The sequence below is a fragment of the Xenopus tropicalis genome, chromosome 2 (assembly GCF_000004195.4).
Source record: "Xenopus tropicalis strain Nigerian chromosome 2, UCB_Xtro_10.0, whole genome shotgun sequence".
Taxonomy (NCBI): Eukaryota; Metazoa; Chordata; class Amphibia; order Anura; family Pipidae; genus Xenopus; species Xenopus tropicalis.
Window position 1 is genome coordinate 50,463,417 of NC_030678.2, and position 25,551 is coordinate 50,488,967.

The window sequence follows — 25,551 nt, forward strand, 5'->3', positions numbered from 1 at the left end:
GATCCCAGTGGACCCAGTACATGGGCAAACATTTGGGTGTTTTAATCTTGAAAGTAAGTAAGTTGCAGGAAAAATGAAACATACATTATCAGAATTATTAATGAATCAGATAAAAGTGAATGTAGGACTGGTCAAACCAGGGATAACTTTGATGTAGTTGGCCAGCTTGAATAAATTGCAATATATGGACTAACAATGCCTCATTTGTTAAAAGGGGACACATTTTTTGGTAGATGAATGCAGAAAATGTTTTAATGTCCTATATATACAGTGGAGGAAATAATTATTTGACCCCTCACTGATTTTGTAAGTTTGTCCAATGACAAAGAAATGAAAAGTCTCAGAACAGTATCATTTCAATGGTAGGTTTATTTTAACAGTGGCAGATAGCACATCAAAAGCAAAATCGAAAAAATAACTTTAAATAAAAGATAGCAACTGATTTGCATTTCATTGAGTGAAATAAGTTTTTGAACCCTCTAACAAAAAAAGACTTAATACTTAGTGGAAAAACCCTTGTTTGCAAGCACAGAGGTCAAACGTTTCTTGTAATTGATGACCAAGTTTGCGCACATTTTAGGAGGAATGTTGGTCCACTCCTCTTTGCAGATCATCTCTAAATCCCTAAGGTTTCGAGGCTGTCTCTGTGCAACTCTGAGCTTGAGCTCCCTCCATAGGTTTTCTATTGGATTAAGGTCCGGAGACTGACTAGGCCACTCCATGACCTTAATGTGCTTCTTCTTGAGCCACTCCTTTGTTGCCTTTGCTGTATGTTTTGGGTCATTGTCGTGCTGGAACACCCATCCACGACCCATTTTCAGTTTCCTGGCAGAGGGAAGGAGGTTGTCGTTCAGGATTTCACGATACATGGCTCCGTCCATTTTCCCGTTAATGCGAATAAGTTGTCCTGTGCCCTTAGCAGAAAAACACCCCCAAATCAAAATGTTTCCACCCCCATGCTTGACGGTGGGGACGGTGTTTTGGGGGTCATAGGCAGCATTTTTCTTCCTCCAAACACAGCGAGTTGAGTTAATGCCAAAGAGCTCTATTTTGGTCTCATCAGACCACAGCACCTTCTCCCAGTCACTCACAGAATCATTCAGGTGTTCACTGGCAAACTTCAGACGGGCCTGCACATGTGCCTTCTTGAGCAGGGGGACCTTGCGAACCCTGCAGTATTTTAATCCATTGCGGTGTAATGTGTTTCCAATGGTTTTCTTGGTGACTGTGGTCCCTGCTAATTTGAGGTCATTAACTAACTCCTCCCGTGTAGTTCTAGGATGCTTTTTCACCTTTCTCAGAATCATTGACACCCCACGAGGTGAGATCTTGCGTGGAGCCCCAGAGCGAGGTCGATTTATGGTCATTTTGTGCTCCTTCCATTTTCGAACAATCGCACCAACAGTTGTCACCTTCTCTCCCAGCTTCTTGCTAATGGTTTTGTAGCCCATTCCAGCCTTGTGCAGGTCTACAATTTTGTCTCTGACATCCTTGGACAGCTCTTTGGTTTTTCCCATGTTGGAGAGTTTGGAGTCTGCTTGATTGATTGATTCTGTGGACAGGTGTCTTTTATACAGGTGACTAGTTAAGACAGGTGTCCTTAATGAGGTTGACTAATTGAGTAGAAGTGTCTAACCACTCTGTGGGAGCCAGAACTCTTAATGATTGGTAGGGGTTCAAAAACTTATTTCACTCAATGAAATGCAAATCCGTTGCTATCTTTTATTTAAAGTTATTTTTTCGATTTTCCTTTTGATGTGCTATCTGCCACTGTTAAAATAAACCTACCATTGAAATGATACTGTTCGGAGACTTTTCATTTCTTTGTCATTGGACAAACTTACAAAATCAGTGAGGGGTCAAATAATTATTTCCTCCACTGTATGGATAATGGGTGCAATAGAGCTATTGTTTTTGTCTGTATAACATGATAGAACGTCACTCTACTGTAGTTATAACAGCAACAAATAATCTTTCTCTTCAATCATCCTTTAATGCAATGGCATGAGGTACAATTATGGGAGCATTGCCTGCTTTTTTTTTGTTAGTTTTAGGAACCCAGGAAGCGCAGTGAAAATTGAAGTCAGTTGTGGGCAAACACTTTTTTAAGCAATTGTAATTCTTGCCTTTAGTTTCCCAGCAGTCTGTATTTTTAAGTAATGATAGGCTTTGTTGTAATGGTAAAACTGTGCATCTTTATGACTCTTAGATAAAGACAAAGTCTCACAGGATAGTGGCACTTCAGCACCAGTCTCCACCACACACTCACCTTCGCCAACCCCGGATGTGAGAATGCCACACATGCCCGTTACTGCTGTAACTAAAGTTGTTGGAGAAGCACCTCCCAGTGTAACCAATGGCAGCAGCCGCCATTATGGGCAGGAACCCAAAAATTCTACAGAGGCATCGCCAAAGACAAGCAATGCACAAAGTAAGTGAATTGGTTTTGTGTTATTATGACCTTGAATTTTCATTGCTGAATAATGCATCTCCTTTGTAGAATATAAAGGTATAAAAAGACCCTGAATTACAAGGTGCCTTTAAAAATCCACAAATTTTTATCAATCAGGTCAAATTTACATGGTACAATAATAATATTGCAATCTTGCTTGAGATGATGATATTTTGCTACAGTTTGGACTTTACTTGTAATATATTTAATGTGCTCCTAGTTAAAGGAGCAGTATACTCCTTGTTTAACATGAGTTCAATAAATAGGGCTAGTTCTGGACATCATTTGGAGATAGGAGGTTGGTAACTCCCTTTGTGAATAGGTCCTCACATCAGATGAGTATTAAGGTGACCATAAATGTATAGGACCCTCTCCCAATGGGAAAGTCAAACCTGCCCCATTAATAGCTGCCAAATTTTCAGACAGATATCGTTCAGACAGGCTCTTTGGCTGGCCCCATACAGGGCCAATAAGCTGCCTACTTATTCCAGAAGGCTCGGCCATTGCATTTCTGATAATGGATATACGTTGGATATATCTAAAGGAGGCTATTTTTATCAAGGTAAACCACCACTTTACGTACTTGGACTAGACCTCATTTAGCCCTATTCTGCGTAATAAACACATGTAAAGGTACAAATACCAACATTGTAAAGCTAAAGTACTGTATATACTCGAGTATAAGCCTAGTTTTTCAGCCTCCAAAATGTGCTGAAAAAGTCACCCTCAGCTTATACTCGAGTCGGGTGCCATGGGTCCCTCCAGACTAGCACCCTCTGTCCTTTGTGTGCAAATTAGGCCCCCCCACAACCAGACCCTCCAGTGCCCTGGCCCGCCCCCAAATTCATCTTCATCTACCATCCTCACCTGTCCCATTCTGCACTAGACATTGCACTTTATATTCTATATAAACTATATATAGTTTTAAAGGATTTTAACTCTTTGTGTTTTAGCTTGGTTGCTTAAGGTATCATTGTTGATAAAACATTTGTTTTTGTTGACCCTCCACTTACAGAGCTAGTTTACAGTTTTTATTTGAAATAAATATTTAAAAACATATACCCCACTGATGCCTCATTTAATGTAATTTTATTGGTATTTATTTTTTCCCACCCTAGGCTTATACTCGAGTCAATAAGTTTTTCCAGCTTTCTTAGGTAAAATTAGGTACCTCGGCTTATATTCGGATCGGCTTATACTCGAGTATATACGGTAAAAGCAAGGTATTGCAGGCCTACTTCCCAGGTCAAAATAGTCCGCTCTGAAACAATGTCAGCAAAATAGCTCAAAATAGATTTTTTTTAGGAATGACATTATATTGGTATTGGATGTCAAAACTATATACAAGTGTCTCAGTGGTTTTCATACAGGCTTTGCTTAAACATGTAACTCAGTGCATGTTCTTGTCCTTTTTAAAATGTTCAGTGCTTTAAATGTATGATTGCACATACAGTCTGGGACATGTCAGTGTCACTTTTCATTATCTAGTCCAGGACTGTCCAACTGAAGCCCCACTGGCAAGGTGCGGCCCCCAGTCTCATTCATTCAATCTTTGAATCTGAATGTATCCCATAATACTGCCAGAGACAAGAATAGACCTGAAATTGCTCAACAACCTTGTGAGGCAGCTAGTTAGGTATTTGAAAAATTGTTAATTTCTACTTGTCCTTTAGGTACATTTGATGCCAGTACATTCCCCCCCTTAAGATACGCTTGACTAATACTATTTGAATTACACAGAAATGTTTGCAGTGTATTTTTTCAAGCAAACCGAGCATGCAATGCTGTAATGCAAATTGATGATTAATTCTGGTCGCCTGAATCACATCGCATTTCATCGAATCGCAGCTTCTCCTGTCAGTGGCAGACAGAGTAACAGCTCTGCTGTTTGTTTAGGAGTTAGCTAAACAACACTGACCTAAGCCACTATAATTGTACACATTATCAATTATGTCCCTTCTCTGCCACAGTACAAAGCCATGTTGCTGGCTGGAGGCTAACTCAGTCTCAGGAAATCTGAGAGGCCGCTCTGCTTTAGCAACTTTCCAGGAACAAATGAGAACTAATAACAGTACTGTAGGGTACATTAACCCTCTCGTCCTTACATTTCTTTCTGGTTTCTCACTTTAAGTAGTGACGACACAAGTGATGTTTACCAGGATCTTTCAATCCCCCCTAGCCCTTAAACCATCATATCCAAAAAAATATGCCAGCCCAGTGAGCAACATGCCATAATCTTTTATTCCGTGGGATCATTGCTGCTGCCCTGGGTGTGTGTGCATTCTGCTTTTTGCATCTAAGTTTGGCTCTTACCCATGCATTCAGCTTTTTCTCTCTAACGTGAAGTATAGGCAATATATACAGGCAATATATACCACCTGTCACTAAACTGCAACTCTCTGTAAAAATACCCTCTCATGAGCATAACTGCAGGCAGGATATGGAAACTGTAGTTCTTCAATATCATGTCATACTAGTGGAATCCTATTCCTGCATTCCTGACACAGGTGGGTGATAGAGAAGACATACAAACCATTTTTATTCTCAGATAGCTGGAAGCAGAGCAGAACTGTGGAATGCATTACAGAACACTTAAGGTGGTGACCTCACTAGATACATTTTTATGGATAAAGGAAATTGGCAGGATAAAACATTTCAATGTAACTTTTCACACGCATTTTTTTCTTTTACGTTTCTCCTAAGAAGTTGTTTGGTTAAGACTCAATCTGCTTAGCAGGAATGTAAATCAATATGGTGCTTAAAGGAGGACTAAAGCCTATCTAAAGAAGTAGGGCAGAATAGTTGTGCATTATGTTTTGGGCTTCTGTACCAGAATATATATATATATAACAAGAACAAACGGAGCACACCCTATTGAGATTCAAATGCCCAGGGTGCTAGCAAAAAAATATAAAGCAAGAGAATGAGCTGCACGCACCAGGACTTGGCAAAAATATAATAAGTTTATTTAAGAAAAGAGATCCAACGTTTCGATCACTAACTGTGTTCTTCCTCAGGGAAAAAAACTTTTCCCTGAGGAAGAGCACTCACCAGTATCGGGCACAGGCTTGGTGCTGACAAAAATAATGCCTCAAACTACTCAACAGTAGAAAGCACTCACAGCTACAGCATCAATCAGGTCAGTGATTTATTTCAGCATACCATCTACGCGTTTCGATCACCACAGGATCGTCATCAGGAATGATGGTGGTGATCGTGACGCGTAGATATATATATATATATATATATATATATATATATATATAATCATGTGTATATAATATATTATGGAAAATGGAGGAGCACACACCAAACAAAAACACAGCATGTCTGGGTGCAGATAAAATTTGTACAGAGCAACTAAAAAGTAACTAAATTATCTTTTCAAAATCTTAACGTGTATGGCCAGCTTTAGGGTGATGGCAGACTGGAAGACTTATCAGCTGCTGTGAGGAATCTTCGGGTGACTTCTAAAAACAAAGCAATGTGTGTGTTTTTCCACTGGTGATTTACATGTTTCCCAGTGGAAAAGCAATTTAGGAGATTTGTCACTTGCAGTAGCACAGATCTAACCATAGGTGGCAAATCACCCCATCTGCCAAATCCCTTAAAAGCATTAACAGAATCTGCCATCACAACATCACCCATAAGGGCATTCCACAACATCACTGCCCTCACCATGAAAACCTTCTTTGCTGCTTGGAAGCAAAGTTAATTTCCTTCAGTCTAATGTGGTGGCATCTTGTTCTTCTTATGTGAAAAAAGATCCCTCGCTGTCCATCTATGTTTTCTAATGTACTTGTAAAGAGTAATTAGGCTTAAGAAAGGTCTGGAGCCCAAAATGTTTTCACAAGATTCGGAGTGCTGCAGCGCGTTGGATTTTACATGTAACAAGTAATCATGTCCCCTCACAAGCGCCTTTTCTCCAGAGAAAACAACCCCAACCCCAAACTTACTGTCTTCCTCGTAGTTTTATTGTTTCATTTTTTTTCTCCGTTTAGTTGCACGTCTCTGCACTCTTTCCGGCTCATTAAGATCCTTCTTAAGGATTGGGGCCCAAAACTACACTGCATACTCAAGGCGAGGTCTTACCAGGGATAAATAAAGACAGAATTACACCATTTATGCATTTATGTTGTTTCTGTGCATAGCTTTGCATTTAGTGATATTGAACCTGATTTGTCCGTTAACAGCCCAATTTAGTCAAATCTCTCTGAAATGTAGCAACAATCTGTAGGGAATTTTATATTTGCTAATAATGCTGAATTGTGCAAAACTGAGACAGTTCTCAAATACCAACATCAAGGTCAGAAATAATTAAATCAAAAAGGACCAAGGAAAGATCCCTGTGATACTCCTCTAAAAACACTGATCCAAATAGAAAATTATTTTGTTCACCACTCTTTGTAATCTATCCTTCATCCAGTTCTCTATTCACGTACAAATATTGTGTTCCTATATTCTTCAATCAGCAGTTTGTGTGTGGTACTGTATCAAATTCTTTGAATTCATAGAAGACCATTACGTTTGCCGATATCGAATAGCTTGTAAAACCAAGCTAAAACCCTTTTTACATAATGGCACCACATTAGCAATTTGCCTGTCTCTTGAAATCAGGCCTGATAAACCTGAAAATCCTGGAAAATGAAGTAGAAAAGGTTTGTCAGCCACAGAGCTGAGCTCTTTTAGTACCCTGGGCTGAATACCATCAGGGATAAGCAAAAAAATCTATATAAAAGGGAACTATGCACCTATGTACACGTGATCACAAAAGCCAACAAAAAAATCTATATTTTTCAAAAGCAATGAAGATAATGAGCTTTGTTTAAATAACTCCTTTTTTTCCCTAGGGTGGTAGGAAACGTAGGCTGAGAAAAGCAGATGATCTTCCATGTGTGACTCCTTATAATGGGCTGTTCCTTATCTCAAAGCCTAAGAAAAATTGCAGTTTAGGCCTGAGTAGTAAACTGGTAATGTTAATTACTGCCTACTCCTCCACAAACAGGGACCCTGTGAAGTTAGAAAGTGAAAGTGGTTTAATTTTGCAAGAATAACAAATAGCAAAGATATTTCCAAATTAAAAGAATACACAAAAAGTATTTTTAGCACAAGTTTTTTTCATTGAGTTTATGTTTAAAAAGTTTTCATCCTGTCAATGTAGGGAAAAACAAAGAACTCTACCAGGAATTTCAAAGTAATTTAATGAAAGTTGGATCTGTGCTGTGTCACAAGAAACATTCCACCAATAAATAGAAGTGTATATGTTGGTAATATTAATTTAAAAAAAATATTTGGGGATTATAGTATCCCTTTAAAGGGACCCCATTGATAAAATGTAAGTTGCAATGATGTAAACAATCATATAGTAACATTTACAGGTACAGGAGTTATAAGGGACTTTTGTAACTTAATGATTTTTTAGAAAAAAAGAAGCTTCTTGTGGTGATAAAATATTATATCAGGCAGGTGGCACAAAGGTTAATGCACTGGGAACTTTCCCTGATGTATCTTACTTAAGCGTACAGGGTCAGTGTTGGATTAACAGCACAACCCATTACTTTAATGGAAGCTGTCAACAATTACAGAAAGCAGAGGAAAAGAGCTCTGTGCCTTTACAACATAACTAGTTGGAGCTCATTTATAAACACTGGGCAAATTTGCACCTGGACATTAACCCCTAGCAACCAATAAATGATAAGATTTTTCTATCCAGCGGCAGGTTGAACATGGAAAGCATGCATCTGATTGGTTGCCATGTGTTACTGCTCAGGTGCACAATTGCCCAGGATTTACAAATTACTCCCACTAGTACTTTTGTGGTATATGTGCCGCTTAAAAAAATATAACTTCAGGTAGACTGACGCCAGCAATTATCTAACCAACTCCTCTTTATTGTTTTTCTGCTAACTTCCCTTTCTACTCTGCCTCTCTTTTCCTTTGTGCGGTCACATTTAGAGCTGCATTATTGACCATAGCAACCAGAAAAGGGTTTTCATTGTAGAATTGAGGGCAAGGAGAAAATCAGTTATGCATAGGGTAGCCAAAGAAAGGGTGGCGCGTTTGATGTAGGGGTAAAACAATGATGTTTAGGGCTGGGTTACTGTCAATTGTGGGCAGATTTATGACACCAACAATCCACAACTGGACAATTGCCTATGAAAAAGGAGCAAAACCTGTTCTGTCCAAGTAGGCAATTCTAATCTGGACAGCCCGTTACAAAAACCAAACTGAGGAAGGTTGGAAACAAAATACTTAATTTGCATGGTAGTGTTCTATACAACTCAAACACATTTGTTTATATCTATCAAAATATATATTTCTTTGTTGTTTTCAGCTATTTCTTGGTTGGTTAAAGGAACAGTAACTCTAAAAAATGAAAGAGCTTTAAAGTAATAAATATATAATGCACTGTTGCCCTGCACTGGTAAAACTGGTGTGTTTGCTACAGTAACACTACTATAATTTATATAATAAGCTGCTGTGTAGCCACGGGGGCAGCCATTCAAGCTGGAAAAAAGGAGAAAAGGCACAGGTTACATAGCAGATAACAGATAAGTTCTGTAGAATACAATAGTGTTTTATATGTTATCTGCTATGTGCCTGTGCCTTTTCTCCTTTGAATGGCTGCCTCCATGGCTACATAGCAGCTTATTTATATAAATTATAGTAGACTTTCTGAAGTAAACACACAACTTTTACCAGTGCAGGGCAGCAGCACATTATATTTTAGTTACTTTTATACACTTTCATTTTTTGGTGTTACTGTTCCTTTAATACATCTGCTCTTGATACCACTATATAATGCTCAGCTCCTCTGTTTAGCCTCATTGTATCCACATTGGATGGAACAGACTTTTGAGTTTTTGATTTCCTTTACGAAAAGAGGCATTCTCTAGGAGAAGGGCAAGATTTAGGCAGATAAGCAAATGCTCGGTGAGGTCTTGGTGTGGCATAATTGGCCTACTTTCCAGATGTTAGTACTGACCTTGTTGGACTGTGTAGACATGTTTATCTGTAGAGACTTTGCAAAAATATGCCTATATCTGTGCTATTTTGTTGTTGGTTTAGGTAGCATAGAGCACATTTTTTATGTTTTTTTTAATAATCTCCTACACCCACATAATCTCCTACACCCAATTACCTATTGCCATTTATAGCAGATGAACTTTCTTTGCTGACCTGTAAGACGAAGTACTATATTTATCGTATGCATCTCTGTACTTCTGTACCTCTGCAGGTGCTGTGAGGACATGGAATGCCAGTATTGTCAGGACAATGGGTGTCTCAAGCAGCTCAGGTAATGATCCTCTGTGTTTTATTTGTGCTGTAAGGCAAGTTCTTATTAGATAATGTTTAAACTGGTTTCCTTTATGATGCACATTTCCTATTGCTTTTTGGATATTATTTTACCAGCAAATAATCCTTGCCCAAGGGTACTGAATTATTTTACCAGCAAATAAGCCTTACCCTAGGGTACTGAATTTATCAACTAAAACAGTGTTTCTCTTTTCATAAAACCCCAAAAAGCCTGTTTGTTACATAATAGGCATACAGAAAATTGCTATTCAGTCCACTACTTCACTGACCTTTTTTTCTAGAAAATCTTCCTCAATTAAAAAATGAGGGGGTGCTGCTTGTTGCATAATAAGAGAAAATTAAATTCTAAGCAACTGCAGCATCTATATGACTGCTTGTAGGTAGGTGGACAGCTGGGAGGGTATTGTTGAGCAATGTCATTTCCATCAGCTAAAAGTCAGCACAATGTGGCACGTTACATGTAAACCACATTAAGATGTTGTTACATAGCAGTTTACAGAACACATTTTAATAACAGTTAAATCATTTTAAGATGTTCAACTACATCCTACTTGAAGGATATGATCTGTTTTTGCAAGGGCATCCAATAAAAGCTCCCATGTACCTGAAACCCTAAAATCTGATTTCAGGGTGTGGTAAGTTTATACTTAATCGTGGTGTGTCTGGCTGAACCAGTTTTGAACCCATCTTCTAGGAACATATCTGTTATCTGTAAGTGTTCTTCTGTTTTTTCTTTTCCAGAAAAAACTATATCTGCAACAAAGACCACTCAAAGCTACAGCATGACAAGTTCCACAGTGAGCAGTGAGAGGTAAATACCCATGTGTATACATAGGGGCTGATTTACTTACCCACGAACGGGTCGAAATGAGTCCGATTGCGTTTTTTTCGTAATGATCGGTATTTTGCGATTTTTTCGGATTCTTTCCGAATTTTTCGTTACCAATACGATTTTTGCGTAAAAACGCGAGTTTTTCGTAGCCATTACGAAAGTTGCGTAAAATCTGGCGATTTTTCGTAGCGTTAAAACTTGCGCAAAAAGTTGCGCTTTTTTCGTAGCGTTAAAACTTACGCGAAACTTTGCACCTTTTAAGTTTTAACGCTACGAAAAATGCGCAACTTTTCACGTAAATTTTATCGCTACGAAAAAAGCGCAACTTTTTACGCAACTTTCGTAATGGATACGAAAAACTCGCGTTTTTACACAAAAATCGTATTGGTAACGAAAAATTCGTAAAGAATCCGAAAAAATCGCAAAACATACGAAAAAGTCGCAAACTGTTCGTTTTCAAGTTGGAACTTTTCCAATTCGGGTCGGATTCGTGGGTTAGTAAATCAGCCCCATAGTGTACGGAGTGTAATATCTAATGATGTCCTTACAAGGGGTACATGGCATTCAGTCTAGATTAATTTTGCTTTGTTTTGGCAGTTAATCTTATCTAAGAAAATAATTTTAAAGAAAAGTTCTACTTCCCGAACTACATTTTATGTAGGGTGAAAAAAGCCCTAGACTCCATCCCTGTAAATCAGTGATCCCCAACCATTGGCTCAGGGCAACATGTTGCTCACCAACCCCTTGGATTTTGCTCTCAGTGCACGACAAATGTGTTTCGCAATTTGTTCGCTCATCAAGACATTTGACATTTTTTGATATTGATACATAGCTATTTTTTGGTTTTGATGCATATTTGCACTTATGTTTGTATATGACCCCGTACTAATTTTCAGTTAAAGGTTTTTGAATAGGTTACTTTACTTTATGAGGATAATACTGCTACAAAAGCATTGCATATTCTAAAAGTTAAAAAGTTCTCATCTTTAAGTCTGGTTTGGCTATGGACTCTCTTCTCCCCAAAGTAAATCTCCTTTCCACAAACACACCAACACAAGAAATGCCTCCTAATATGAAGAGGTGCAGGTCTAAGTTAGCAGCCCGACTCAAACTCACAACCAGCCTGCTTTTTTACACACTAAGTCCCATTAACTGACTTGACTCTCAACTGCTTTGTATGCAACCATGCAAGCAACCTGCAAACTAACATAGCAAGCCAGAACATTATAAGCCAGTTGTTAACATTGTCCCTGTCTCCAAGTGTAAAGAAAAGAGACAATAAGTAAACAAAGCTTATAATGGTACTCAAACCAATAACCTTATTTGCAAATCCTTACTTACCTTACTATTGGGAAGCATTAATGGCAAGCAGAGACGGTTTTCATTACCAGTAAATCAAAACATGTCGTGTCATAAACTCTTTAGTTCTTCTTATAAGATATCCCTGAATGACCTCCTTTTTACTTTGTAATAGCAACTCTGTCTCTGTTATCTTAAAACCCAGACAAGTAATATCAAATAAAAGCAAGTGTAAATCATAACAGTCTAACTGATATTCCAGCTGTATAATGATTTTTGCTAGGGATGTTTCTTTTGGTGCTACAAAGTATATAGGGTTGGGCTCTTGCAGAACTGAAGGTGAATGTGTGCTGAATTGAAGAACATGTAGACTCCTGATCCCACTCTATTCAAAGTAAAGGCAATAAAAGTGGTGTAAAAAAAGCTCAGTAATCTCTTGGCTTGTTAACACAAGTGTGTGACAAATTCTCCTAACCCTGTTGGACCAGATTCCTGTGACAAAGGAAATGTTTTGGCCTGACTGTAAAGACAGCAGGCACCAAAAATCAAAAGAAAATATCATTATGGAAGAAACAAAAGAGATAAAAAAAAAAGTACAAACATAACATCCTCTAATTTAAACTTGCTCTTCTGGATGTTCGAAATGTCAGCATGGCTCCCACCCCGTGACAACTGGATGTGTAACAAATAGTCTGACAAGGAAAGGTGATTGATAGCTTTGTCTGAAGTTCAAGTGTTGCTCAAAGACTTGAGGCTCATGTAAGGGCACACAGGTCGTGTTCTCCACTGGCCGATCTGCTGCCTTATGCTCCCTGTTTGGGTGTGCAATGACAGTCTCAGGATCAAGCTATATATATATATATATATATATATATATATAGATCACCATACCTTAAGTCTACTAAGATATTATTTAAGCAGGATCTGGTTTGGGATAGGGCCAAGATTCGTCCTTTTTCAGCAGGATTCGGATTTGGCTGAATCCATGCCTCTGTCCAAACCGAATCCGAATCCTTAAAATCATGTGACTTTTTGTCAAATAAATGCAGAAATTGAAAATTTTTCCCTGTACACGGTTCTCTTTAACCCTTTCTTATCTTAATTTGCATATGCAAATACGGATTCAGTTTGCTGAATGTTTTGCAAAGGATTCGGGGTTCGGCCAAATCCTGAAATTGTGGATTCGGTGCATTCCTACTTTATATTTACACCTGTGAATTCATACAGTTTAAGTGTACACAGAATGTAAATTCTAGTTAAAAAGCAATGGTGGATAAGCTTGGAAACTATACTGCAACAGATGTAGACTGGTTTTAGCAAAATCTATGCAACTCCACAAAGGAAAATAATGGAAAGAAAACTACTTTCCAGATATACTTGCTGTTGTCGTTATAAACCGCCCATAGGGAATCATAAAAACTGTGACTTTTTAAAGCATTGACTAAAATACAAAAGAAAGAGCACTGTTGTTGCCAAGTGGGGATTATATAATGGCCAAGCCCAACTAATGTACAACACATATACTTTCTGTGTAAACAAAATGCCCTTGAAATTAGACTATTTAAATGTCAGCCTTTAATGTTCTCAAACCCTTCATTTTTACTAGTAATTTATCTTCTGTTCCTTTCCAACTACTCCACCTCTCGCATTCCCCACTGTCTTTTTCTGTCAGCCTTGAAGATATTTTTATTAGCATGACACTAATATCTGCACTGCCAAAATAGTTTGGTACAACACAAGTACTTGTTTTATACAGAACTGTGACAGTAGGAATAGGAACTATGGCAATAGGAACATTGATTTATTAATGTTAAAAGCCTTAGCTCGGATACATTTTGATCTGCTGATCTGAAATTGTTACACAAAGATTATTTGTAGCACTTTGTTTGATTTTGTATGGTAGAATGTATCAGTTTGTGTATGCAAACAAGGAAGTTTGTTTTGTCTCAGAGGATGTCAGGATGTCCTTACAGTCTGTCTGTGCAATTTCCCTGTTTAGCATTAGGGAATATAAACACACAATCCAGGTGTAGCTGCTACACTATATTGGCAAAAGTATCCAGACAGAATTTTGGCCAAAAAGTGTCCAGATGCTCAATCTAATGACACACCCTCAGTTGGAACACTTACTGCCAAGTTCCAAACAGTCTCCAAAAGCACGGACAAGTCTGTGTTTGGCAGTTGCCACAGGAATAATACATACCTGGGTCTGGGCAAGGGCTCCTTGTTTGATTGAAAGCAAATCTTAACATTACTGTGTACAATGGCATTCTTAATAATTCCATGCTACCTGCTTTGTTGCAACTGTTTGGTGAATGCCCTCAGTTTCAGCACAATAATGGTGCAATGTGCAAATTGAGGTGCATACAGAATAGGTTTGGTGAGTTGGGAGCAGTAGAACGTGACTGGCCTGCACAGAACCCTGACCTCAACCCAACTAAATACATGTGGGATATATTGGATTTCAGACTGTAAGTGAGGCCTCATCCCTATCATCAGTGCCCAACGTCACTAATGGCCTTGTGGCTCAATGAAAACAAATCCCACAAACAATATTCCAAAATTTACCATCAGAAAATAGTGCTGTTAAAGCTGCAGTGAGAAGTCCAACATCATATTCATATACCTTTGGTTTTGAAATAAAATGTTGTAAAATCAGATACTTAGCCCTTATAGCATATGCCCTATGATTTCAAGACAGTATAAAAAAATTGCCATGGAAAGTTCTCCATATTTGAATATCTACTCCCAGCAGGCTGACCAGCTTCCAGTTTGCTTAGGATGTAAAATTGCAGTTAAGCTCCTGGTTCCTGTGCCTGTCATTCTTTTCCTGCTCTGTGGAATGTTTACTGGAAATCACACGGAAAGTTTGAGTGACACCCTTACGGGACCCTTGAGCAACGCAGCAAGTGTTGATTTTCCGTTGTTAGGTCTCAGGTTTTGTGAAACTTTCCATTCAGTAATTCTGTAACATAGGAACAAAAACCTCCCATTATCTCAGTTTTGTTGGGGCGACACCTGTAATCACTCCAGCATGTAACGCAGTCTTGCAGTATTAAAGAGATACTGTCATCACATAATTACCTTCATTTTCATATTTTCATTAAATTTTTTACACACTTTAAAAACTATGCTTTTAAATACTAAATGTTTTTCAAGTATTTTATGCTTCAAGCTTTTTTTATAACACCCACATTTCTCATTTTAGATTGCAAGCTCTTTTGGACAGGGCCCTCCTTAACTCTTGTATTGTTAATTGGTTGCTTTTGTATGTTTTCTTATATACTCTTTTATATACATGCACTTTTTGTACAATGCTGCAGATAATGTTGTTTTTTTATAAATACTTGTTCATAATACTTCAAAGTTTATTTTCAGAATCCCTTTTATAAAGAAAGACAGAACTACTGCAGTTTTGCCAGAAATCAAACGTGTACCAGAAAATATATTTTGCCATGCAAGCACCAGAATTTACCAAACCACCTTGTTTTAAATATTGTTTAAAGCCATAAGAAATATGTTTAATTCTGCCAGCAGTATCCCTTTAAACCAGAACTTCCCAAACTCTGGGGCTGGTTGGCACCCTTTTCCACAGGAACCAAAGTAGTAGACTGGAGGTGGGCAGTTTTAAGGCAGCATAATGTGAAATTTGGGGTTCAACCTACTGTCATAAATTATACTGGAAGCCTGAAGTTCAAATATGGGTGAGATTTTTGGTGAAAAAGTATTTACTGTCCAACAAAGTAGACATTTAGGGTTTCTTGCTTCAGAATCTACATCCCACTAACTTTATTTTTGTTAGCGTAATCTATCAGCAGTCTGGAATACAAATGTAAAGAGTGCTGCAGTCTATCAGTGGATTGTGCTGTCAGACCAGTGTGTCTGATGAATATTTGGAACAGTTAATCCATATTGCCAAAACACCCAATCAATTAAAGGGTGCTTCACTGTCGACGGGGGAAGCAGCAGGATTGTGGGTCACATGTTATATCTCTGATATAATTTTAAGTCCTGAGTCAGTCTCATAAAGTCACTTTATGTATTTCCACATAATAAACTATTTCAAAGGCAAGAAATCAACATTGTGTCTGGGGCATTGCAGCTTTAAAGCACTGTTAATGGTAACATTCACAAGTAATTATAGGTGATTAATTAAAGTTTCTGGTAGACCTTTATGTATATAGCATTTTGCCATCTGGCTCACAATACTATAAAAAGTGTCACTCAACGCTTCATAAATCAGGGATGTCAGTTGGAGTGGCTGATTTTTTTTTTATAGATACACAACTTTCCTGCACTAACTTCAGACACTTCACCATTTGGTGGTGAAAAAATACAGGATAGTTTGTAGCAAAAATAAAATATAAAAAAAAATAAAATACATGTTTTTGTTTCCTCCCTGCACTTACATGCACATTTATGTTTGAGAATTGTAACCCTTGATATGTGTAGTATGCTTTCAAGGGTTATGATGGAGGAATTGAGCACAATGGGTGGATAATGCTTAATAAGAACCAGGAGGAAGAATCGTTTTAACACTGAATACTAAAATCTAAGAAGGAGTTGATCAGTAACAATGTATATTAAAAACCAGTATGGGGATAAAATAATTAGGGCATATTTATGGCCCGGTATATGGTGGCCACCTTTTCTTGAAAATTACCACCCTTAATAACATTGGCATCAAGTATAATTTCTACTGGCCAGATGTCAAACAGATTATGTTAGCATAACCCATACATGGCTGATTCGCGTGAACTCACTATTGTAAGGTTGGCATCAGAATGTAGCCAACAGGAGAAACAATAGTTATAGCTATAATAACAAGTATGTACATGCAAACTGATTTTTCTATTAATAATTTACAATTATTTCATTTCAGTTCTGACAGGTATTTTGATGTTACTCCCAAATCGCACTCTCCTCCACCAGCCATCAGTCGGCAAGCTGAGAAGAAACGGGAGCTGGTAAGATCCCAGACGTTACCACGTTCTGCGGGCACCCAAGTTCGCAAGGCATTTTTTGAGAAGTTTGATCAAGACAGTGCCAAGTAAGAACCACTAAACATAATATCTGCTCTCACAGATAGTTTAAGTGTTTGGTAAGGGGCTGCAAAAACAAAGTGATGGTCTCCATTGCAGTATTTTGCTGGTGTACCACTTTGCTAAAGATGTCAGTCATGCTGGTTTAACAACACTTTATTTAAAATAAATGATACCCTGTGCATAGGTAGGGTTTATCCTCCACCTCCTCTATCTTAAAAAGCCACTACTAGTACTTTGTGTAACATACGTTCTTTCTCTGCTAATTTGCATTTGTATAAGTCATTGAGGCTTTTTTTCATGATTGCCTTTTTAACTGTGTGGTTTATTATGAGGAAGTGGATGGAGGAGAACACTCAGATATTTGGTTGCATACATATGGTGCACATCATATTATGTACTTTCTGACTTTTGGACAAAGCTTATTTGCATAACTTATTTTATTCTATAATTTATAATAGGGCATTAACTTATAAAAGAAGTCACATGGGAGTTCAGTCAAGATATAAAGATTAAAAACAGTTATACAGAGTCATACAGGTCAAACTTGATTCTAGTTATAATTTTCAGTTGGTGAAATCTTACCCTTACTATAAATAAAATGGAACTTTTGATTAGGGGAGAAAACAATCTGAATTTGTGTTTAAATGCCTTGCTCTGTATTCTGGCTCTTAACCTTTTTTGGTAACAGAAGGCTTTGCTGATCCCTAGTTAAAGTGCCTTAAAGCACTGCCTAAGAGTCCCATGGGCACAATCTGGGCATTGTAATGGCAGTAATGTTGCTACTTTGTGTGACATAACCACTTTCTAATCATATGCCCCCCACTCATTTGGTATATGTGATATAAGGAACCCATTGTGGTAAAGTCTTACAAGTACCAAATGAGATTTAGTAACACTAGAAAGAGGTACAGTGATTTTAGTAGCATGGCTATTAATTGTAGTTGATGCAAAGGTTATAGTATAATACAGGTATGGGATCCACTATCCGGAAATCTAGAAAGCTCCAAATTATGGTAGGGGCATCTCCCATTGCCCCATTTTAATCAAATAATTCAGATTTTTAAAATGATTTCCTATTTCTTTGTAGCAATTAAACGGGAACTTGTACTCGATCCCAACTAATATATAATGAATACTTATTGGAGGCAAAACAATCCTATATGGGTTTATTTAATGTTTAAATTATTATTTTTAGTAGACTTAAGGTATGGAGATCCAGATTATGGAAGGACCCCTTGACTGGAAAACCCCAGATCCCGAACATTTTGGATAATAGGTCCCATACCTGTACTAGTAGGAGATGTCAAGTTGATCTAGTTTGGATGCATAAATCATGTGGTGTAATACTGAGAAGTAGAGTACAAAGAGAAATAAAATATTGTGCTTACAAGCATGTTTCTCTTCAATGAAAGTTAATACATTCTCAGATATAAGGTTCTAAACCTTAAGGGAAAGTACAAATATATGAAATAGTCAGACAGTGTTTTTCCTAAAGAGCTTCCTGCCATCAGAGTCAGCTGTACTAGTAAAAATAAGATTGATTTCTGAGCTGTCTGCAGAACTGCACAGGAAACATCACATTTTGTCAGCATTTTTTATTGAAAGGTACAGTTGTCTCCCAATGGCTCAAATGTAGATTTATGTGTGTTTTATGTAGATTTATATGTAGATATGAGCATTTTTCCCTTCTGTGCGTTAAATTTTCTACCTATATATAGAGTGCTTCAGAGCTCATCTTTAAAAGGGGATCAATCCTCCCCGCCCCCCCCCCAAAAAAAAAATCCAATATAAAAATTTTTGAGAACTGTTTTTGTTTTTTATAAAAAAAAATAGATTGTTTGTGATTTAAACAATATGCAAAAAGTATGTTGAGCACAAGCCCTATTCATTGCACTCAAGAGGATATACTGCCAGTATAATGAGAACAAGTAACTGAGAACTGTGCAGAGTAGCTTCCTAAGTCCAGGCCTACTCCAGTCATGCAGAAGCATGATATTACAGTGATTATAATCATTTACCTGGTACACCGAGCTGGTGCTCCTGTTAGCAGAAAACTGCGCCAGTATGAGCACCACAGAGAAATCTTCCTTTTTTGTGTCAAGCGTGCACACACAGTAGATTGAAAAGCCAAACCTTAGGCAAAAAGCCTGCTTGTCACTCTTCTGTGCATGTGCTGGCCAGGGGCCATGGAAGAATGAAGGAGCAGAAGAAGATGATCGTTTTGTGGTGCTTGCTCAGAATTAATTTAGAGGTTTTTCTGCTAGCAGGAGTACCGACCTGGGATATTAGGTAACTTATAATTATGGGGGGGGCAGTGAATTCACCTTTACTGCTTTTAAGATATTATTAGTACAGGTATGGGATCCGTTATCCAGAAACCTGTTATCCAGAAAGTTCTGAATTACGGAAAGGCCATCTCACATACACTCCATTATAAGAAAATCCTAATTTTTAAAAATGATTTCCTTTTTCTCTGTAATAATAAAACAGTACCTTGTATTTGATCCCAACTAAGATTTAATTAATCCTTGGAGGCAAAACAATGGGTTTGTTCGATATATAAATGATTTTTAGCAGACTTTAGGCATGGAGATCCAAATTACGGAAAGATCCCTTATCCAGAAATGAGTTTTCGATTAACAAATTTTCTTGTTCCTTGTCTTGAAAAAAAGAAAAATGTAGTAAGTAATTTAAAGGAGAAGGAAAGGCTAAGTCACTTGGGGGTGCCAAAATGTTAGGCACACCCAAGTGACTTTAATTGACTTTAATTGCTTACCTTTTACCCCGGGCTGGTGCCCCTGTTAAGAGAGGACTGCACCAGCCCGGGGTACCTGTGAGTGCTTCCTTCTTCCACGTTGGCGCATTGCGCATGTGCAGTAGAGTGAAAAGCTGAACTTTAACAACAAAGTCAGCTTGTCACTCTAATGTGCATGCACCAGCCCAGGGATTTCGCCACGGAAGAAGGAAGCGCTCGCTACAGCTACCCCAGGCTGGTGCAGTTTTCTCCTAACAGGGGCACCAGCCTGGGGTACAAGGTAAGCGATTAAAGTCAATTGGGGGTGCCTAACATTTTGGCACCCCCAAGTGACTTAGCTTTTCCTTCTCCTTTAAGGCTGTTTGCAAAAATACAGTAAAAAATATACACTGTTGCACAAATATAGCCTTGCTGAGGCCTAGTTTTAATATAACTACGGCTGGTTGCAGGCTGTATCTGTGCTATTAAACCAGCATAGTTGGCCATAGTGTCATTAAGAAGTGATTTGCATGTCTTCACCAACAGTTCCTTATTGGGAGCATCTTTTGTTTTAATGCCTAACTAGGTGTATACCATAAGGCATGTGAATACTTTCTGATTTCAAAAGGCTTAACACTGCATGCCTTGCATTATGAATGGCTCTTTGGCTCATTTTAGCCCTTCTCACGCTAACTGTGTTGGTTTCTGTGCTTTGCTGCTTTCCATGTACTACCACCTCAGAAGCCACATTCCAATATCTTGTGATGATGACATTAAACAGGCTGGCTGCAAGTTTGGATATATGGCTCTGAATTATTTGGTTGTAACTGTGCTATTAAACCAGTGGTTCTGGATGTATAGGGGCAATTTTTATCAGGCGTTAACCAGTTAACCTGCTTATATGTTTGGAGTATTTCAGGAAAGTAAATTTGTTTAGGCAAACCCATGCAGTAATGGGGAAACTTACTGACTTGTAGTTCCAAAAACAGAACTAAAGTAGGACTCAGCAAAGCAACATAGCTTGGAGGCATTGACTTTGACACCCAAATGTTCTTACTTTGGCTTTGCTTTTTTTTAGTATTAATGATAAGATTCTCTGTTCATTAGGGTGAGATTTGGGTTGAATTTTTATTTACAACCATTAGTGCCTCTATATCTATAACAGGGTAAGAGTTATATACAAAGCTTGATAACTGTGAGTATTATTTTGTAATAAATACAAGATGCGCAAACTGTAGTAATATTTTTAGTGATTGATCATGTAATCTGCTTCTCAGTGTTGCACAAACACACTTAGTTGTGACACTGTTGCATTTACTATAATAATTTAGATTTGCTTCTTTGTTGTTGTTTATAGGGGCAAAGGAGAATCTAAGGTGAAACTAAAGCGCTCTCAGAGTTTTGGCGTTTCCAGCGCGACCAGCATTAAACAGATCCTCCTGGAATGGTGCCGTTCCAAAACCATTGGCTACAAGGTAATATCACACAAATTACATACACAAATTTCTTAACTCCCATTCATCAACTTATAATAAAGATTTCATCCCCACTGCATGTCTTTGCATACAACCTTTAGTGAGCCAGAGGGATTGCAGCATGCAGAGGCACAGTGGGGGAATCAGAATCTTGTCTATCAAGGTAGTTGTACTTTAAGGCTCTTCTATATTAAACAGAAATATTACTGTCTGCTATTTAAATTTACTGTATGGGGTTACAAAGCACAAAAAACAGATGGTATTTTTTGCAGTTTGCACCTGTTTCCCCGGCACTTGTGTGTGACACCTATAGCTGCAACACTGTTACTCACAGATTGAATTATACTATATAGGTGGGTTGTGAGCATCCCCTGGCACACACATACCTTTTGCATATATGAATAGCACCAGGACACACCAGGCATTCAACCCTGGTGGAGCTGTACCTGTGGGAGCTGCCTTCATTGCACTGCACTTGATTGTTAATACATCTTAAGGCACAGTTTTGACTTGCATCGAATAGGTCTAAAGATTCAAGTGCAATGTGTACAGGCCTTAAGGGGTGCAATATTGCTATTTTGTGCTTCAGCAGTCGTGTCTGTACCAGGGTAAATGATCCTTTTGTGTGTACTCTGTGCACATTTAGATTTCTACATTTTTTAGTATACTGTACCTAAATCCTGGAAGCTTCAAATCTTTTGTGTCCTGGATGCCGCCCAGAATTGCCATCCCCAGTGTATTTCAAACAGATGGCACAAGGGAGCCTTTGTTCCTTTCAGCAAAAAACTACAATAAAGATTGTTTCTTATCCTTCTAATTTTACATTTAAGGACTGCACAGTAATTCACTGTTAATACTCCAGGTAAGTTAAGAAAATTACTGGCCAGTGCTCTGAACCCGTCTTGTGATTTCCCGAAATAGCAGGCACCGTGTGGGCACTGATGCAGTACATCTTGTAGACTCAGGCTTATTAAAGCCCATACCTTCCTTAAGTAAACTAACTGAAATAACATATTTAAAGGACCTGAGAGGTACTTAAATACAGGACAAAAGATTGGCCATTAATAGGCACCCAAAGCAATTTCTTTTTTTCATCCATAATTCATGTTATTTCATATTAAAAATTCCAATTTTAAGGAGACTTTGTTTTAATAAGTTTAATTCTTTATTGCATTTGTTAATGAAAATGAATGTAATTGTTTAGGTTCTTGCTTTGATCTCACAGTATGTATTGCTTATTTATAGGCTCTTTAATCTTATATAGCATAGCATGACCATGCAGCCTACAAGTAAAACATGTTTTAATACAAGTGTATTATATTTACACTTTTTTTATGAGGAAAATGCATCAAGGCCTTTACCCATATTCCAAAGTAGTTCCTGTGGAGCATCAACAAACATCTTGCAGTGTATCTCAAACCTATTAACATATTAGAAATAATGGATCCCAGTTCAGACATCTCTTTTGTAGTTTGTGAGATGTGTGGTTTTAACACACGGGGTTGGGATCCTCTTATCGTTGATAAGCATGTCAGAAAATAATGTTGAAAAAGTAGTAAAATGCTCTGTTCACACGCCAGATAACGGTGCTCATTTGTTGATCTGGAACTCACAGACCCTCTCATAGGGGGGCTTTTGAGGAATAAGAGAGGTTTATCTTCTCCAACAAGAATTTCCCTAGGTAAAAAGGGAAAGATTGAATTTCAATTCCTGTCTGACCTTTTCATACTCCCCGGGGTGTATTTTGGGGTTTACTTGTTAATTGTTAAAATCAATGGCTGAGAGCTGTTATTTATTTGTCTATTGTAAATTATCTGTTCTTTCATTACTCTTGTCAAGTCTAAATAATTAAAGAAGTTGAACAGAAAGGTTTCTATAGTAAAAAGTGTAGCGCATAGAAGTCACTGAAACCTTTATTTCTCTGGGTTGTCTATTTTACCAGTTTGTTAGGCCCTGTATTGTAAACTTAATCAGTTTTGTGTTGAATATATAGAAATACAAATTTATTTGCCTGGTCCCACAAAGTTTGTTGTTTTTAATGGTGGATCTTAGAAGGCAGTGTGTATTTGATCCCCTAGGCATATCAGTTTTCAGTGTCATGCAAAGTGGGTAAGTTGATTTTGGATAATTCTGACAATCAGTGCAAATATAATGCACTTGGATAGATCATACTTCCTACCTAACTTTGGGCTGTTACTTTTATTTTAGAACATTGAGCTGCAGAACTTCTCGTCCAGCTGGAATGATGGAATGGCTTTTTGTGCCCTGGTTCACTCATTCTTCCCAGAAGCCTTTGATTATGATGCTTTGGAGCCTAGCAATCACAAGCATAACTTCGAGCAAGCTTTCTCTTCAGCAGAGTAAGATATATGCATAAACTATTCATGCATTACATGGGATTCAATAATTCAGCCTATTCACAACTTGAAGATTTTTAATAATACTGGTAGTGGTCATCTCAACAGCTTACCTACCTACCTACATTTCTATCTGAGGAAAGGTATTGTGCCTGTACAGTAATAACTTGCATTCATTTCATAGCTCAGTTGTGTATGATTACACTAGTAGAATTGCTGTGCTTACTGCAGAAACACTCCCTACTATAGCTTATATAAATTAGCTGCTGCGTAGTCATGGAGCAGCCATTCAAGCTGGAAGAAAGAAGAAAAGGCACAGGGTACATAGCAGATAACAGATAAGCTATGTAGAATATAATGAGGTTTTATCTGTTATCTGCTAAGTTACCTGGGGCTTTTCTCCTTCGAATGGCTACCACCATGGCTATATAGCAACTTTGTTTATATAAACTATAGTAGGCTAAGGTTTCCTTCATTACCTTTACTTACTCTTGACTACAAGATAATACTGTTCTGACCATTTTCAACTCCATCTGCCGCACATTACATTCTGATTGGCTGGGATAAGCATTGCACACGGTCTATACATGTTTAGATTTTTGCTGGTGGTATTTATTAAGCTATTGTACAACATTGCAAATATATTGGTACTTTATCGCTAATGCCATAGTAGAAGGTGCTTGTAGCAAGTTTGAAAAAGGGTTTTATTATTTACACTGGGGACATAATAGATGAGATAGTGCCATTACTTTATGTTTTGTGACTTTTCCTAGCATCCCAGTGGCTTTTCTGCAGTAGCTGAAGGGCTGCAGGTGGAACTTCCCAGCTTTAGGGCATGTGTGAGATGGACAACAGCTGGTGCATTTGCTTACTAGCAGCTGGCACAGACCTAAAATTCCAGTCACTCAGGGATGCGGCATCACATTTACAAGATTGAAATATGAAGGCTTTTATTTCAGGCCTTGGCACAAGCAAACATTCTGGTTGGAAAAGTCAAAGTCATCTGGCTTTTTATTATCCTCCTTCATTTTGGCATGACTGGCACCATGACCTGTCCAAACAAGGTTCACCAGCATCTTTTCTGGGGCTGTGTAAACTTCAGTGCACACTGCATAAATATTAGTCTTACAATAACTGGCCATGGAAACAAATAGTGTGCCTACATAAATACACACACTCCGTTAAAGGCACAGATGAATATTTATTTTGATAGGGTAGTTAAAGGACATATTAACTCCCCACAAAAATTTATTCAGTGAACGGCCTCTTTGAAATCTTTAAATACCGGCCACTCCTGTTGTTCAAAGGTTAATAGTAAAGGTTTCGTACAATATTTGGTGCAATGAGCCGAGTGATATCGGCAAAAGCCTTGGATATTGATTGCCTTGTCGATCAGACGGGCGCCCAAGCAAAAGCTGCGTTTAGGGCTGAATCGTTAGATAGGGGTAGAATTCCTTTTGCTTCTACCTCCATATCTGACGATTCAGCCGTGAACATTAGTGGAGGGTAGGAATGATCTTTCCTACGACCAATGGTCACAGGAAAATGTAGGGTTTACATGTCCTTTAAGGAGATACAATATATTTGATATAATAAAGCCCACTAATTAACAGTTTAGTTTTATGTTTTACAGTCCCACTTAGTAACACTCCTGAATACACTGAACCTTTCTCCTACAACAGGAAATACTCATTACAATTAAGTGTATAATTAGTTCTAAACCAATTGTTGGCTTAATTTGAGAAAACCGTTAAGATGTACTGCATTTCACCTGCTGATGTGCATCAGCAGGAGAAATAATGTTCTAAGTGCTGTTTTTGTTGCAGCTTAATTAACCCCCACTTTATCTGTTTAGCAGACATTCTGAAGTTTTGCTTCTGTCAGGGCTGTATCTATACAAATGAACAAACACAAAAAAGCCACTGGTTCTACTGTCTCTAATATTGAACTTCAGCTATTATCTAAATACTCAGAACTGAAAGATTCTCATACAAAGGATCATTTGTGCTAAATGCACTACAATGTATAAATAAAGCAGAC

General features: G+C 38.0%; 1 protein-coding gene across 2 annotated transcripts in view; it reads left to right on the top strand.

Annotated features, from left to right (window-relative positions):
* smtnl2 (smoothelin-like 2) overlaps positions 1-25,551 on the top strand; it is a 70,906-nt gene that overhangs the window by 36,662 nt on the left and 8,693 nt on the right. For both annotated transcript variants that reach the window (XM_002933538.5, XM_012971177.3), the window contains exons 3-8: positions 2,210-2,431; positions 9,690-9,749; positions 10,511-10,580; positions 16,783-16,950; positions 21,037-21,154; positions 23,363-23,514. In XM_002933538.5, the coding sequence (XP_002933584.2) occupies positions 2,210-2,431; positions 9,690-9,749; positions 10,511-10,580; positions 16,783-16,950; positions 21,037-21,154; positions 23,363-23,514 (790 nt within the window). The remainder of the gene's footprint in view (positions 1-2,209; positions 2,432-9,689; positions 9,750-10,510; positions 10,581-16,782; positions 16,951-21,036; positions 21,155-23,362; positions 23,515-25,551) is intronic.